This window comes from Canis lupus, chromosome 13 (assembly GCF_048164855.1).
Source record: "Canis lupus baileyi chromosome 13, mCanLup2.hap1, whole genome shotgun sequence".
NCBI lineage: Eukaryota > Metazoa > Chordata > Mammalia > Carnivora > Canidae > Canis > Canis lupus.
In genome coordinates, this window is record NC_132850.1 from 21,958,794 (window position 1) to 21,976,524 (window position 17,731).

The following is a 17,731-nucleotide window of genomic DNA, read 5'->3' on the forward strand; positions in this document are numbered from 1 at the left end:
CCCCCCGAGCTGCTCCTGGAACCGCGCAGCCCCCTCCGCACGGAGCCTCTTCCTCTGCCCGAGCCCCTCCGAGCTGCTCCCCCCCGCAGCCCCCTCCGCGGAGCCGCCCCCGAGCCCCCCGCCCCGAGCTGATCCGGGTCCCCCGTGCGCGCTGCAGCCCTTAGGGAGCTCGGCGCACTCTCCCGGGGTGCAGGTCCCTGTTAGTGTCCCCGGGAGCCCGAGGGCATCCCCGCCCTCCTGGGTCCTGCTCCAACTCCCTGCGAGCCCCTTTCCGCCCGGGAAGGTCGGTGCAGCTCCTGCTCCTCCGGGTCGGGGCTCTCCTGTCCTGGGGACACTCGCCCCGGCCTCAGCCCGGCTCCTCGCGGGGCCCCGCCCCCTTGGAGGCCTTTGTTTCTTTATTTCTTTTTCCCCGTCTTCCTACCTTGATAGAAGCGCGAACTCTCCTCACTGTTGCATTCCAGCTGGTCTCTCTTTAAATCTCAGGCCGAATTCATAGATTTTCAGGATAATTTGAAGCTTTTCTAGGTAGTTTGGTGGAGACAGGTGATTTGGAGACCCTACTCTTCCGCCATCTTGCCCCTCCCCCCGATAATTGTCTTTCTCTGATTAACTTCTTTCATTTAGCATAATAGCTGCTAGTTCCATCCTCATCATTGCAAATGGTGAGATTTCATTTTTGATGGGTAGTGTTCCAGCGTGTGTGTGTGTGTGCGCGCGCGCACACCACACACATCTTCTTTATCCATTCACCTGTCAATAGACATCTGGGCTCTTTCCATAGTTTGGCTATTTTGGACATCAATGTTTATAGCAGCAATGTCTATAATTGTCTGGTTTATTTCAAAAAGAGGAAATACCCCACTTGGGATGGACCAGAGGGAAGAAGGCAGGAGAAGAGTGGAATTAATTCAGACCAAATGCAGGGAGACACTAGTATGACTCTGTTGCCATTACAAGGACATTGGATTTTACTCCAGAAGGGATGGGAAGCTACTATATGCCACAGAAGGAACATAAACATGTTTAGAACATCAAAGGGACACTCTGGCTGCCCTGTTGGGAAGAGATTATAGGGGGAAAAGGTGAAAACGAGGAGTCATGGAGAAAAGCTTGGAGTGCCATATTGGAAGTAGAGAGAGGAAGGAGTGCGCGAAATATATTTTGAAGGCATTGTCAGTAAAATTAGCCAACAGATTTGCAATGGAATTGGTAAACAAAGAGGAGACTCTCCATTAGAAAAATAATGTTTCTATTTACTAAAAAGGGAAAGAGTGTGGGAGAAACAGGTTCGGTATGGAGAAGGTCAGGTATTTACTTATAGATATGTCAATTTTATGATGTCTACTGGGTATATCCAAGTGGAAATACAAAGGAGGCAACTGGAATTGCAAGACTGTAGTTTAATAGATAGGTGTAGTCTATAGACAAAAATCTGGACATAAAAGCATATAGAAATAATAAAAACTGTGAGATTAGTGGTGATAAACTCACCAAAAACCTATGTATAGATGGAGAGAAGAGGACGAGAACTCAGGTCCGGAGCCCACCTGTGTTGAGACAACTGGTGAAAGCATGAGTTTCTAGAAGAAACTCAAAAAGGGAAGCCTGCAGAGTCAGAAGAAAACCAGAACTTGTTTGCCTGGAGAGTAAGTGAAGGAAGGGTTCTAAGGAGAAGGGGGAGATCAAAGATAATTTATATGTATCCTCAGTCACCATTCTACATACTTTATATAGGTATTTATTCTTTCATTCCTCAGAGCAACCCTATGATGTAGGTATTATTAGTAATCCTAGTTTTCAAATTAAAAACAAAACAAAACAACAGCTGGAAATGGAAATGCCTATTAGATTGCACAAAATTTCATGGTGACTAATCTGCAAATTTAATCTAGGCAATCTGGTTACAGAGCTTGTGGGTTTTTGTTTATTTATTTATTTTCTTAGATTTATTTATTTATTTATTTATTTATTTATTTATTTATTTATGAGGGATGCAGAGAGAGGCAGAGGTTGTGTTTCTAACCATTATCTACCTACCTGCAGGACCTCAGCTATATCAAATGTTGTATGGGAGTAGGATGAGCACTGAGACCTGACTCAGGGATTTAGCACTGGAGACTCTGATGCGAGCTACTCCAGTGGAGTAGTTGCTGTGATAACTTGATTAGACTCTGTTCAGTGGAAAACAGGAGAGAGGAATTAGAGGTGGTCAATAGTGTATGGACAGGTCTTTCTAGGAGTGCTACTAATAGTTAAATTTCAGTCTTTTTAGTTCTTTTATTGGTTAACTTTGTAGCCTTATATAATGAAATAACATCATTGTTTCTTTCTTAGTCAAATGTAGAAAAAATCTGTATTGTAAAATATGGCTCTTAGCATTTCTGCTTCTCCCCATCAACTAACAATTTCCAACCTCTGTCATCTTCACTTTTTAAAATTAAGGTTCATGTGATTTACATTCTGTTTTGTACAGATTGATTCCAAAAGCTCAAACCAATGGAGTGTTTACATAATGGTGATTAGAAATATATTCTGCAGAATCAGAACAGACTCTTTCCTGATCAAAGCCTTTCTTGAATGTCTATTGAAAGTTTATCATTTGTTTGAATGCAATCATAAACTGATAGATAACTTTAAGAATTGGCCAGGGTTCATTTGATGATGCTTTGGAGAGAGCAGTCCAGGATATTTAGGAAGCCCTCTGTGCCAGCATCATTTTTCTGGGATTATTCAGTTATTGTCGTTAAAATTGCTTCTTGTTTATTTGGGTAGGTAATCATTTGGTTTGTTTATATCTGGCCACGGAGTGGTCATTGATAGTGATTGACATGGATATTTGATTGGTCTCCTTTTTATAGTCCCTTCATTTTATCTTCAATTTCTTAGCCCAGCTTCCCTCCTCTTTTTCTCAGCTGAAACCTTCCTCCCTGTGTACACTGGGGTGAAACTTCTCTCCCTGGGTGTTCTCCATTAACACTACTCCATTTATTTTCAGTATTTCAAAGTATGTTGAAATCTCTTGTCTATTGATGTCTCTTGTTCTCTATCCTGTTATTTTTGAAGTTGTGAACCTACCATAATTATTCCCTTTTCAGCATGCTAATGGCATCACACTAGGAAAAAGAGAATAACGTGGATTTGAGTCTCAGAAAGCGTGAGCAGAATCATTTTTGGTCCTGATAATTTCCTTGTCTTCCTTAAAAAAATAAAAATCAATTAACTGAGCCTAACTTCTGCAGATAGAAAATAAGAATATCCTAATTATACTCTATCTTTTCAGGGAATTGGGAGAATATAATATATATTTTAAAGTATTAGATTGACTACAAAAATTTAGAAGTGAAGACTTGTGTGCTTTTTGACATGTCTATGTAAAAACATGGTTAGTCAGTGTTTCATAATTTGCTCTTAAAACAACCTAAAATGTGATTCATCATTACAGAGTAATGATACCCCTGTGACCCAGGGTAACTAATTTGCAACTTAATACTTTGACATTTTACCACAGGACATTTTGATATCCTTTTTCTACCTACATCTTAACAAACATTCCCCAAGCACTAGCCATTGTTTGGATTCTATTTGATTTTTAGTATTTAAGGGGCCCTTTTTTGTCAAAGAGAGCACTGATAATATAGACTTGATTATTACACCTCCAACTTTATACCATATGAAATTATTTTACATTAATCTGCTTTCTACTAGAGATTGTATTCAGTTTACTGACTTAATAGAAAATGGAACTGTCATGATAACTACCCTACTCATGTCAGTATGAGCACTGAATTATTTTCCTGTAGTCAGAGCTAGGTAGAGAACCAAATAATCACCAGGAGATGACAAGATGGACACAGAATTGGATTTAGGGGACTTGTAACAATTCTGTGCCTGAGATAGTCTCTCCTATGAGACTTTAGCCATTGGTCTAGGGTCTCCCTTCATTATAAAGCATACCCCCAACATTTGCTTCTTCACATTCTATTTCCTGAACTTCCACTTGTGACAAACCCCAAAGCTCCCCCTTTCTGATTGACCTCTCAGTCTGAAAAGATGTATAAAGAAAATCAGCCTTCTCTCTCTGCAAGACTGTGAGACTCTAGGCCAAAGCTCACCAACAGAGATGTTTTGAGACCCCAGCCACTCCTGAGGAACATGAAGCCGACTGCATTGATGATTACATTTGCTTTGCAGTTAATTGAGAATAGTCCAATTATAAGGATTCTACAAAATAGACTTTCAAAGATCTTCAAACAGTATATAGATACTCATTTATATAATTATTTTTAAGTATAATAATTAAAAGCCATTTTCAGAAGCATGTATACTAAGAAATAGTTAACATATTTTGTGCTTACTACAATACTTTTTAAAGACTTTCAGAGTATTTTTTTAAGATTTTATTTATTTATTCATGAGAGACACAGAGAGAGAGAGAGAGAGAGAGGGGCAGAGACACAGGCAGAGGGAGAAGCAGGCTCCACACAGGGAGCCCGACACGGGACTCGATCCCCCGGTCTCCAGGATCACACCCTGGACCGAAGGCAGTCCTAAACTTCTGAGCCACCCGGGCTGCCCTTCTTTCAAAGTATTGAGTAATTCAGATTTTTCACAATTCAGGGTAGTCTTTACCAAAGTTTGTTTAAATTTTTAGCTTAACAAAACAGTTTTGTTTACTGCTATTCAGGGTCCAGTTTTTTTTTTTTTTTTTTTTTTTTTTTTTTCCGTGTGGCTTTTTGTTTTTTTGTTTTGTTTTTGGTGATTGCATTAAAATGACCCTTTGGAATGGAGCACTCAATTTATTGTGATACAATTTTACTCCATACTGAAAATTATAAGTAGAAAAGATCCGTGGAGCAGCTTAGTGCTTTGAGCGATGTGTAAGTAAAAGCATTGTTGGAACATTTCATTTATGGTAAGATTGTGAGAGAAATACGAGCCTGGTTTCCTGAGTTGCCCTTTATCTTGAAGTTCTACATTCCTGAAAGAGCATGAGACTTTGATGTGGTAATATCTTACACAGGCATCTCCCTCTTCAGTTACTGTTTTGAGATCCCACAAAAACAGACCATGCAGGTGGCCTTATCAACTGTCAGTTGGAATTTAAGATAACACAGAGGTTATAATATATTTACATACCATATTTCACTAATGGGATAAGTTATCACAGTAACCTGTCTCACATCTAATCAGGATGATATTTCAGCCACCCAGCTACTAAAAAGAAACACATGTGGATGAAAGCTAAGTTTCTGACTCATTTATGGATTAGGCAATAACTGTTTTCAGTGAAGTCTCAGCAAAATTTAAGCAGAGAGACAGTATTTGTATCACATACTCTGATATGCATATAGCTGTTGCAAAACATCTCAAATATTTTTGAAGGAGCATATTTGGTTTTGAGGTGCAAAAGATTTTTTTTTTTTGCAAAAGATATTTTTGCAGAAGTGACTGACTACCTCCCTCTTGAGCTGTTAGTGTGTCAGTCATCATTTTATAACGTTGCACAAGGACTCTACAAAAGGGAAAATCTTTACACTGAAGGCAGAATTTGGTTCAGAGAATTCTTTGAATCTTAATTCTGAATGTTTGGTTTTATACCTACTCTTAGCAATTATCGGATATATAATGAAACATATTTCAGTCTATCTCAGTCTTAAAATGTTAGTGGATGTGCTTTACCATCTTCAAAACCTGTTACTCTGTAGTGTTTGTCATTGTGTCTAAAAATCTTTTAAGACTCTCTTCCCATGTCTTTAATTATAATATATGTTGGGTTACCTCTTCCTGATTTTCTCTCAAGCTATTTTCACTTGGGAGGAAATAATTTCTGCCTTTTAAACATGGTACCAGTAAAAGTACCATTGAGAGGTTTAATTGTCCACTAAAATTCATAGCCAAGGAATTTCTACCTCCTATTTTGTGATTTCCTTGTATTCCCCCTTGGTTCCTTGAGCACAGTGGTGTTAAAATAAATGTGTTGTTATGATTTAGCATGTTTTTCTCTTTCTTGAGGGAATCAAAAGCACTAAATGTCTGACTGTATAGAGATTCTGTGTAGGGATTTCTACTCATCATACATGTGGCTCTAAGACTTAATGGTAAACAGACAAGGGAGGAATAAAGGGTGATTCGAAAATAATTTTCTATACAATTTCTTGATATAGGTGAGGAGTTAAAAGAACCTACACAGACAAAAAATTGCCTTCAGACTCTACCTTGTTCTGATAAATGCAGTTTATCCAATTACACTTGTATTAAATACATACTTCTTAAGAAGAACTGTTTTGTTCCTGATTTTTATGTTTTTTTTTAATTTTTATTTATTTATGATAGTCACAGAGAGAGAGAGAGAGAGAGAGAGGCAGAGACATAGGCAGAGGGAGAAGCAGGCTCCATGCACTGGGAGCCCAATGTGGGATTTGATCCCGGGTCTCCAGGATCGCGCCCTGGGCCAAAGGCAGGCGCTAAACCGCTGCACCACCCAGGGATCCCATGATTTTTATGTTTTGATGAGTCAGTCACTGTGCAGTTGGGCTCAGTCAATGAATACCATATGGAAATGAAATGAAAGATTTTAATGAAAGACGATATTGTTCCTAATGATTCTTCATATATTACATTAGAGTCCAGTGTTCTTTTTCATTGGTGTTTTGAAAGTTCAGCTGTGACCTTTTAACAAATAAAGATCCAGCCCCCACTGTGTGCCAAGAATTATGCTAGATGTTTGGTTGAGATAATGCTGATGTTTTTACCATTCAAATTGCTGACAATGTAATAGAAGACCTAGATACTTAAAGAGATAGTTCAGTCAGGTATGCTGACTAATCGAACAGTTGCTCAGTGACCCCAGTTAGAGGAAAAAGCCCAGATAAGGATACTGATGAATTAAATGCCATTTACATTCAGAAAACTGCAAGGATATTACAAGGAAAAATTGTTAGTAGAAGAGTAATCTGAGTATCCATTGCTGTTAAAAAAAAAAAAAACAAAAAAAACAACAACAACCAAACAAACCCAAATATAGTTGTGCAAAACAGTAACCATTTGATCATACTCATGGATTTTGTGAGCCTAAGAGTCAAACAGAGCACAGTAGATATGGCTTGTCTCTGCTTCACCACGTTTGGGACCTTTAAAAGGATGGGTGGAGTGGCTGAGGTGTCACAAACTTCTGAGAGACAAAACATCTGTGGCAAGTGAATCCACTCCCGAGGTAATTTTTCCACTCAGTGTGTCTGTCAGCTTAGCTGGAATAGTGACTATACAAAGCTTCTCCAGCACGGCCGTCACAAGAACGTTGTACTTCTTACATGGTGACCTATTGGCTGATGGAAGGACAAGTCCACCCAGATTCAAGGAGAGTATCAGTGGAACCAAGATTCCACCTCTCAATGAAAGGAATGTCAAAGAATTTATGATCGCTCTATGTTTAAATTGCCACAGGGTATGGTGAGAGAGAAGACTAGAGAAGTAGGCCCAGGTCAATTTATGGAGGCTTCGGATGTTATGTCTCTCCTAGAGGAGCTCAGAATCATTTCTTGAATGTAAAGGACAATTGTCTTGGAGATTTTTTTTAGCAGAGGAAAAATGATGCAATTTATAACTTAGGAACACGAACTTGGTGCCAGGGGAGAGGAGTGGGAGGGGCACTGCAACTAAAGTGGTAGGAAAGTAAAGAGTGTAATGTTAATAGGCACGAGGTGCTGACTAGGAAAATGGACTCGGGGACTGTTTGTGGGTAAGGGTGAAAGAAAACATCACATTTTGTGTTTTTGTTTTTTGTTTTTTCGACTCATTGGATAGTGATATATTTCAGTAAGGAAAAAAATAATGCAGTAGTGGAAACAGATGAAAAGGAGATGGAGAGAAAAAAGTTTACCTTTGGCCCTCATGAATTTGATATTTCAGTGGGACTTCTAGATGGTGGTAGACTGGATCCCAGGAGAGAACTCAGGGCCAGAGATACAGACATGGGAACATTGTTAACCCTGTTTATTGATTGAAACAATGGAAGTGGAAGGGATTACTCAGGGAAAAAGTATAAAGCTGGAGGGAAAAAAGGTCTCAGAGCAAAACTCTGGCAACCACATTTATGGGTAAAGTAAGCAAACAAGAGAATGTCCCTTTTGTTTGTTTTGCAGTATATTCAGAGTTTATGATAGCTTGTCTGGAATCTTCTTCAAGGCAAATTATTTTTGTTGTTGTTGTTGAGAGATGCCTCATTTTTTTTTTTTGAGACATTTTATCTTTGTCTCTCAAATTAGTTGCAAAACCTAGAGTACAAACTTAAAACAAAACTCTGGTGGAAGTATTAAAGTAAATATACTGTGTTTTATAAGCATATCAAAACTATATTTCATCTAACCACTCTATTATGTAACAAAATTATAAACAAAATTATTTTAAATTTTGTTATATATTATAAAGCAAAAATATTTATTAAAATCTGTATTTGAGACACTTTTTGGATTATGTACAGCGTTGAGAATTATAGGTTCTGAAAGTCACTCTGTGCATGTTGCTCTGAGGATGGTGTTTCATAGATGTCCTATTGGGACCAACAAGGATTCATACTGTTGAGGTCAGGAAACAAGACTGAGTAGTATCCAGGGATGTTTTGGGGAGAAGGAGACTTCATTATCTTTGTTTTCAATAAATCGTGGTCCCAAAGTAATTATAAATCTAGAGACTGAGAGCCAGAGTTACAAGCTCAACTACTGTACTGAGAGGTCCATTCGTATGAGATTTAGAGTAAATGATGGTGAGAACCAAAAGAGATGGTCTCAGAATTGATGGTGAGGACCAAAAGAGGTGGTCTTGGGAAGACGAAGCACAAAAGAGCAGAGGCATTATAGGGATTGAGAAACAGGAGGTTATGTTGTTCCTAATTCACCAGAATATTTATAGAGCTTCCTGTGGGGGCTTAGTTCATTCAGGGACTCTCAAATGTACATCTGAATCCGTTGAATTTTCTTTTTAACTGTTACAGCAGTTATTTAAGCCAAAGAGCCTTCTATGTGATTTACAGCTTATGCCCCATAAGAACTTTGAGATAGGTAAAGTTATCATCCTCATCTAACTGATGAGGAAACAGGCACAGAGAACAGCAACAGTGAGGCTCAGATTCAGGTACAGCAACCTGACTAAATTCTGTGCTACTATCCAATACACTAGATTTTTACTATTGACTATAGTTGAATAATTCATAGAAAAAAGTTTTAATGTACCATTTTTGTATACCTGCTGAATATTTTTATATTGTTCTTTGCAAGCTTGCAGTAAATTCAGTTTCCATTGAATATCAAACTACACTTTTTAGAAAGGAGTTTGAATTAGTAAACATGATTTTAAGGGTAATACTTTTCACAGTGAAACATAAATCATGCATGTGTAAGTGTAATTTTTCCAAGTTGAGTTTTTCTAGCATAGTGCCAATACATGGAGGCAGTCAATTAAAGTCTTTAATGATTCATTCATCTGTTGATTACATCAACAAATATGTGCTTATTAGAATAAACAATACAGAACGGAATCAAATTTCACAGTATATCTATCTGCCACTTTGAAAACCTGAGAGATGTGGGGTCAGTTTCTTATTTATTTATTCATTCAACACCCAAAGGTGTTTATGTACTTTATAAGAGAACCGTTACAATAAGATCACAAAATGGTCTTTACTTTAGTTCCTCTGTAAAGGTGGGTTTACTCACCACGAAATAGCCATCTTCCTAGTATATCCTGTTACTTTATTCACCCTGTAACTACTGACATAATCTAGAAGTCGACTCATGATTTTTTTTCTCATCATACACTATACCACGGATGTTCAGTCTCCTTTTCCTATTCCGCATCTATGTAACTAACTATACTGTGCAGCTCAAGCTCTGAGAGGCCCAGGAGCCAACCTAAATTCTTCCCTTTTCTTCACTTCTTACAGCTACCATTAAAACTTCTCTCATTAATCATTTACTTGTATTTCCTCTACCTCTGTCTCCATTCAGACCCTCATCAAATGTTGCCTGAATTATAGCAGTGATTTCCCATTTGGTCTCCTAAATGGGAAATTTGTTCGTACTAAATGCTCTAGCTTCCTTCCTCCCCCAGTTCCTCCTTTACATATCTAAAAGAGGAACTCTCCAATCTGAGAATTTAACACTTATTTTGCAGTCAAAAACTTTTAGTAATCTATATTGCATCAGGACAAAGGCCGAATTCCATAGCAAGTTGCTGTGGCTCTCCTGGTTCTAGCCTGGGCAAGCAGAAGGTATTAAAAAGGTATTTGTAGATTGAACAAATAAGAAAAACATGTTTTTAATTATCATAATTAAACACAAATTAAGACAATTCAAATGTCAACTGTCTCAACTGAGTTTGTTAAAGAAGAAACTTGGTAGTAGCCAATGGAGATAAAGAATGATAGGTTGTGTGAGGCTGAGATACTATGTTTTGGTGCTTTTTAATGATTCATGTGTGCTTTATGTCTGAATTCAATTTGGTTTTGGAGAATAAAAACTAAGGAATAAGATTATATAATTTGTACTTCTACATGGAAGTCTACTTCTAGAATAACTATAATAGAAATAGAATCTTCTACAAAAACCCTGTACTGACCCACTCACATTTTATATTTTAATGGGACAATAAAGAAAAGACTCAAATAAGTTCTTATTCTCATTCTAATTCTTTTGAGTAATAAGGATTGTTTGAATCCTGGCCTCGGATTTTGAAGCTACCACAGGGCTTAGTAGAAAATGATTCTGTGATTGATTGATTGATTAATCATCTGTGCAGTGGGCATGAGAATAGTAGTTTATAATTATTGTGCCATTTCCTAGCCCTGATTAAATGTTGCTTAAATGTTGCTTAAAATTTTAAAAAGTGATGTTTACTTGGAAGACTTTTGAGGAGAGTTACTTAGATACTGAAAGTATCTTACTCTTTCAAATTGTATTATTGCCTGTTCTAGATTTCTACATAAATTGACCCATTGAATGAAATTATTAATATTATGTATCTGAATGCTAAACAGAATCTTTTGAAATAGATTTATTTGATACTGGAAGAGTTGCTGTTTTGTAGCAGCATTGAAATTATTATTGTTATTGTTGTGTCTTAGAAATATTCACAAATCCACAGGACAATGAGTTAATAGAAAAAGAAGCACTAAAATATTATAATTAGTAATCAGTTTGCAAGAAAATGATAAATACTGTTATTTTTAAGATGTATTATGTCTACAGATAACTTAATGTTTAAAATCCTTAGTTTCATATTTCTAGTCAGGAATAGAGTGTCCCGTATGCAGGACTATTATAAGAAATAAATGAAAAAAATGTAAACTGTGCGCCACTTAATAAGGACACAACAAAGATGAATTCTTTTTGTTCCTTCCTTTGGTATATTTCTGATAAATCCTTTCTTAAAACAATACCCCTTGCTTAAAAATGGAGGTATAACAAATAATTGTTTGATAATACTACTTAGTAAATATCCATTAATTATTTAGTTATTGAACCCATACTAACCCCATTGAAAGGAACTGAGAGTAGTGGACATAATTCCTGTCCCAGTAAACAAAACAATCATGCTCCGTTTACCATGATAAATTCTCATATTAACCTAATAATTAGAGAAAAATTAAGATCTGTGGACCAGGGAAGGACAAAATTAACTCTGGGAAACTTAAGAAATTCTTTAGCAAGAAGGTGACATTTGAGCAAGATTTTGAACTAGCAGTAAGATTTTATAATGTTGGGAAGAGAGGACTGGTATTTCAGATGAAGGAAACCTCATGAGAAAAGCTATGGACCCATGGGAGAAGAGGCTATAGGCAAGAGCAGAGGTGTGGTGACAGTGGAGAGCACACAGGGTGGAGGTATGCAGAGAGGATGAAGCTGTAACGATCTAAGGAGACATACGGAAGTGCTGTAAACTAGATCACAGGGCTTGGGTTTTATCCAGTGGACAATGGGCAGGGGAGCAGGGGGGGCGGGGGGTCAACAGCAATTTCAAAGAAAGAAGTTGGCATTCATTCTTCCACGGGAAAGTTTACTCTGTCGACTGTGAGACGAATGGTTTGATTTCTCCGGGAATAAAAATGGACTGATAACAAAGAAATTAGTGAAGAGATATTATAAGAGTCTGTGAGAGAGATGACATGGAGGGGAAAAAAATGATAAGTAATGATAAAGACAACTCCTTATTGTTCAATGGAGAAAATGGTGATGGTTAAGTTATGGAGGAAAGTCAGCATGGGGGGGGTGGTTTGAAAGAAGGAGAATTAGTTGTTTTGAACGTTTTTGGAATATCTGGGAGAAATTGAGGTGATAGATCTGGATATAGTATTTAGGGAATCTCAAGGTGACTTCTAGGAAGAAACTTTGAATTTAGTTTTGAGATTTGAGTATAAAAAGGTAGATCTGAGATAGAAAGAATAGAGAGATAGGTTAGCAGTTGCCTAGGATTACAGTTCGAAAATACTCATGGTAACTGTACAAAAATTTAGGGGATAAGGAGAATGAGTTGACCAATATTTGGGAAGTAGGAGTAGCTACAGGAGAGGTAGCTGTTGCATTAGGACACCTAAGTGAGATGAGGATTTCCAGAAGGAGAATATCAACAGTATCCAAAGCTGCTGCAGGTTAGATGATGAGACGTGACTCGAGATGTTTAGATTATGCTGTTTGACTTTAGAAACTGTAAGTGTTTTTCCTCTCAAGTTTGGAGATTGGTGGGTATTCTATAGAGCACAGCTTTTTCAATATTTTTGTGCATCAGAATCCTGTTAAAATTCAGATTCTCTGGGTTGAGACCTGAGGTTCAGTATTTCTAAGAAGTCCCAGGTGATGCCAGTTCTTTTGGTCTTTGGACAACACTTTGAGTGGCAAGAGTCTGGCAATTAGTAAAAATGGGTTAAGTTAAAATTCAGGATCTGTTTACTTTGAGAAACTATCTTTCCTTCTGATAAATGGATAGTATAGTTCCACATGGGGATTCGCACTGAAGATAGATTAGAAGGATCTAGTAGCTTGGATCTTTCTGTGTGTTGAACACCAGATGAGTTTCATTTTTTTGAATTCACTTGACTGTCTCTAGTCTCCTCCTCTTGTCTTCCACATTAAGGAAATAAAAAGCATTCCCTTAGTATTTTACTGTATCAAATAGATGAGCAGATACTTCTTTTGGTAAAACCCACAATGAGTCTCAAAATGTCTATTTCTTTTTTGGTTCTGTTTCTGATGTTTTTACCACCCGTTAGCTCGAAGGAGTCTCTTTTGATAGTCTTTCCAGGAAAAAAAAAAAAAAAAAAACACAATCCTCAATCCAGATATTTTGAAAATTCCTAGTTTACTGGTGGTCTGACTCTGTCTACCCCATCTTGCCTCAGAGCTGTGTCTACATGTCCCTTGTGTCTGTTTTACCAATAAATTGCATTAGCTGTATTGCGTCACCTACTCTGTCACTAGACTGTTTGTAAATCTGAAACTTGAGATACAGTATTACAAGCACCATGGGGAAAATAGTGGTTTTCTACTGAGTGTGGAGGCAGAGTCAAGGAGAATATTAAAAAAAAGAAAAGGAGCCAGAGACATTGCGACAAGTGTTGGGGGCTTGAGTTAGCGTGATAAATAAGGAAATCAGAAGAGAACATAAATGCAAATGGATTTGGAGAGTGACAGCTTATTGATTGCATATCTGCAGTAGTTAAAAGGATAAAGAGAAGCATCAACTTCCTGAGGTTTCAAGCCCATTGAACTAAAGAAAATGATGATCCTGTGAATGGAAATCAAGAAATTAGAGGAAGTATCTGATGAAGACTTGGAGCATCAAAGAAGGAAAATGGTGTTTAATGGGGTGACTTTGAAGATCATGGAAATGGACATCTTTTACTCAGTTGATATTGATGGTTGGGAGTGCAATGCACACAGAAATTCTAGTTTATAGTCGCTTTTATTTAAAGTCTTAGGTAAGAAATGAACTGCTAAGTGAAAGAATGCACACAAGTGTTTAAAGAGAGAGGACATATGAAGAATCATGCCTTTAAGAGCTTGATAAAGTAAAAGGACCTGGGGAAGGAAAGAGAAAATGGATAAGAATGATGGTGGGCAAATCAAGTGAGCTCACCGGTATTACAGGCTATGAAAGAGAGAGATTCCAAAAAGGCAGAGGGAGCAGTATGGGTCAAATACAAAGATGTTAGAGTGTGGTGAGAATTGAATAAAACTCTTGTGTTCTTCACATAACAGTTTCACAAGTGCAAGAGAAGCAGAATGGAAGCCAAGTTTCAAAGGACTAAAGTATGAGGGTTTGATACAAAAATCTAGGCAACATGTAGAATATTATTCTCTCATAATAAACTAGAAAATACACATGGGCCATAAAACTAAACCGATCTTAGCAAGTCAGTTGACCTTTCTAGATTTTCTTCCCTCACCTCGTTTCTATGCTAGAAATTATTCTACTTCTTTAAAATCATGAAAGAAAACCCCATGAGATGGCTTCAGGTCCCTGAAGGAAAGTACACTGTGTCCTTGTCATTTCTCTGGCTAATATTTGTGTTCAATTTGGAGAGTACAGGATAAGACATAGTAGTGAACCTTGACATAGGTCTCTTTCTCCAGGGTTGACAAAGTAGACTGAGAGGTTCACACATGCAAAAATATTTTTTCCCTTGGGGTGCTTGTATTTTAAATTTAGATTTTAAAGTAATATCTCGTTTCATTCAGACACTTTGGTTTTATTTATACATTGTTCTCTGGTATCATTGTTACTGAAGCAGTTGATTCAATTGTCTCGGACCAGTGTCGTTAGGAGACAGAGTTTATTATATGCAAATAATGATATATCACATACCAGATGTGAAAAAAAAAAGTGCTCGGAAAAGCTCCCTAAGTATGAGGATGTTGTTCTTTTCTATCCAGGCATTTTTTAACGGTCTTCATGCTCCCAATATCTTCCCACCACAGACTGGCTTAGTGGAGCAGAAGTTAACTTAGGAGGCATGTCAGCACCCTAAGAAATTCTTCCCTTGACTAAAATGCCCCATACTTGGCAGCAAAGCACTTGGATCAAATATAGCAGGGCTCTGATTAACCCCTTTACCCTGATTCTGACACTCCCATGTTGTTCCTGTTTCCCTGGAGACCTCAGAAATTGTGTGTTCGCAACAACTGGGTTCATGCAGAGTCCTCACAATTCACCTGAAAAGTGATTCTCCACTTGGGCATCAATCCATGACCATCACAGGATATGTGAACATGTTTCAGGTCTAATTGGGTCTCACCATATTCTTCAAAACACTAATTTCAGAACATTCAGGTAATTCAGAGCTTAATTTCACTGGAAGTCAAATTTTCATTTTTGTCTGTAGAATATTCACGGCTCCTTAGAACTCAGTTTAAATAATGCTTTCTTTTGTGTCTTTGATCAAAGATTTCGATTTAAAAATTATTAAGAACAATAATTCAAGAATGCCCAGAAGTTATCATTAATAGTTGTTCAGGTTTTTGTTTGAAAAATCTAACTCCAATTTATTCCATTTAGCTTGTACATAGATCTTTTCTTTAGAAAAACGTCATGTATTGTTCGCTTCTTTAAACCATTCTATCTAGGACTCAAGATCAAATGGTACATTTGTCAGAAACCAGATATTTTAGTCATTTGGTTTTTGAAATAATATTTTGGTTAAGGCAGCAAATTAGAAGAGTTTACTACAGAAAATCGTGACCCTCATACTCTTTCTGTTCCTTTTAGCCTTTTTGAGAAAGAGATATTTGTATTATGTAAAGTCAAACTTTAGTTTTCTGGAAGTTTTCCTTGTCATTTACAAAGGTTGAATTTTTTTATGACATGAAATACTACTAAAAATAATATGACCAATATCACACAGCCATAATTTTAAAGTCAATGATTACACACTTTATTACAAGGGGTGCACTGCATTGTTTCATAGTGTGTTCATTAATCAAAGGTCATGGTCTATATGTTGCATTATCATAATTTTCTAATTAATTTATTCTTTATACATGCTTATACATGTTCCAATTGCATTTCATTAACTCATAGTTTTCTTGTAATTTTGTGCTTTCTTTCCATGTTCAAAGAATCTCTTTAATTCAATTTCTCTGTTTCTCCTCATACAGTCTGGCAGCCAGATATGCAACTCAGTCTAATCACAGTGGAATTGCAACCAGTCAAAAAAAGCCTACTAGGTCAGTTAATATCTCTAATTTATTGCTTGTTAGTGATACTAAAGTAACTGCCCAGTGATATTTTGTCCTATCATTCTAAATTTTTTTCATAAATTACATACTTCTGGATAAAAAGTTTAGAAGACTGAATTCTTCCAAGTGGATTTCCATATGCATTCTCGGGGATGAGCATGTCTGTGTTAGATCATTAAATGGGTTTTGGCTTCTTCTGTTTTAGTTTTGTTATATATACTGTTATGACTGGGCTGAAGTCTAGCTTCTAGGCGTAGAGAAAGTCAAGGAAAACATTACTTTGAAGGCCCCATTCTTTCCAGGTTACAGAATCTGGAAGTTACACAACAAGAATGTAATTGTTTTTTCGAGATGGGCATGCATGAATTACTGACACTTTGAAGCAGAATTGAGAAATATTGGCATATTTTTGTGGGGAAGTTAGCACCAGGTCACTAAGTTAACCTGGTCTGTTCCTTTATCTGTAATAGTTTAAATTTTTGCTTCTTTATGACATACATATTTTAAAGACAGTCTGTTGTAGCAAATGACTGTGTAATGTGCTGTTTGGAAATACTGATTTATAAATGAGTATTGAAAGTGTTTGATTTAAAAAAAAAAAGTTGCCGAAGGCATGATGGTGCAGCCAAGTGGAGCCACAGCAAATGTGTCTTGCACCCCTAATTATTATGTGATTATATGTGCCATCTCTCACATGGGGGAAGTATCTCTGTGGTGGCTTCCTAATCACTGCTCTGAAACTGTACCATATTCATGCAATGTCTGACCAAAAGGACTGCTTATGATGCCTTGATGTGAGGTATGTGCTTTTCTTCTTGCCTTGGTTTTCAATGTTATGTTCATTTCCATAGTAATTAAAATGATTCTGGAGGGAAAAATTTAAAGGGTATTTAATTAAAAGTAGGAAAAATGATATAAATTCAGATGTGCAAATAACAATGACCTGCTGTGTACAGGAAGCATTTTTTATTACCACTTCTAAGACTCATGCATATAAAGTATATTTTAAGTACTTTGATTTAATAGAACATCTCTCTCTCTCTCTCTCTCTCTCTCTCTCTCTGTCTTTTTTTGGCTTCATTCTCATTTCTCTTTTTATTACTTTGATGAATGATCTGGAGCTCTTGCTGCCTGTCAAATTAGGGTAATGAGAAGAGCAAATGGATTTTTTAATTTGTTTTAATTTGTTCTTCTAAGAACTAAAGATCACTTGGTTTCATGGGTCACAGTAAAGATTAAGATGCATTTAATTGCTTTCTAGAAACAGGTCGCATTTCATTGCAAGCAGGGCAAGTTGTGTGACAACATTTGTTTATACATGTGAGTTTGGAATGAACTTTCTAAGTCTGTAGCTGAGTCTGCAGGAATAGTTCTCAGATTTATTATGATTGGGGCATTTGGCCAAATTAATTAATAGAGTTCTTTCTGCAGAGTGCAGTCATTGGTACTCAAAATTCCTGGTGTCTGTGCTTACTGGGCTATACTTACAGACCCTGTAGATCCATTTG

General features: G+C 37.0%; 1 protein-coding gene across 10 annotated transcripts in view; it reads left to right on the forward strand.

Moving 5' to 3' along the window:
* The window catches only part of NAV3 (neuron navigator 3), a 355,345-nt gene that overhangs the window by 134,668 nt on the left and 202,946 nt on the right, over nt 1–17,731 (forward strand). For 8 of the 10 annotated variants that reach the window (XM_072772862.1, XM_072772863.1, XM_072772864.1 and 5 more), the window contains one exon: nt 16,143–16,211. The exons of the other annotated variants lie outside the window; for them this stretch is intronic. In XM_072772862.1, the coding sequence (XP_072628963.1) occupies nt 16,143–16,211 (69 nt within the window). The remainder of the gene's footprint in view (nt 1–16,142; nt 16,212–17,731) is intronic. 10 annotated transcript variants of the gene reach the window in all.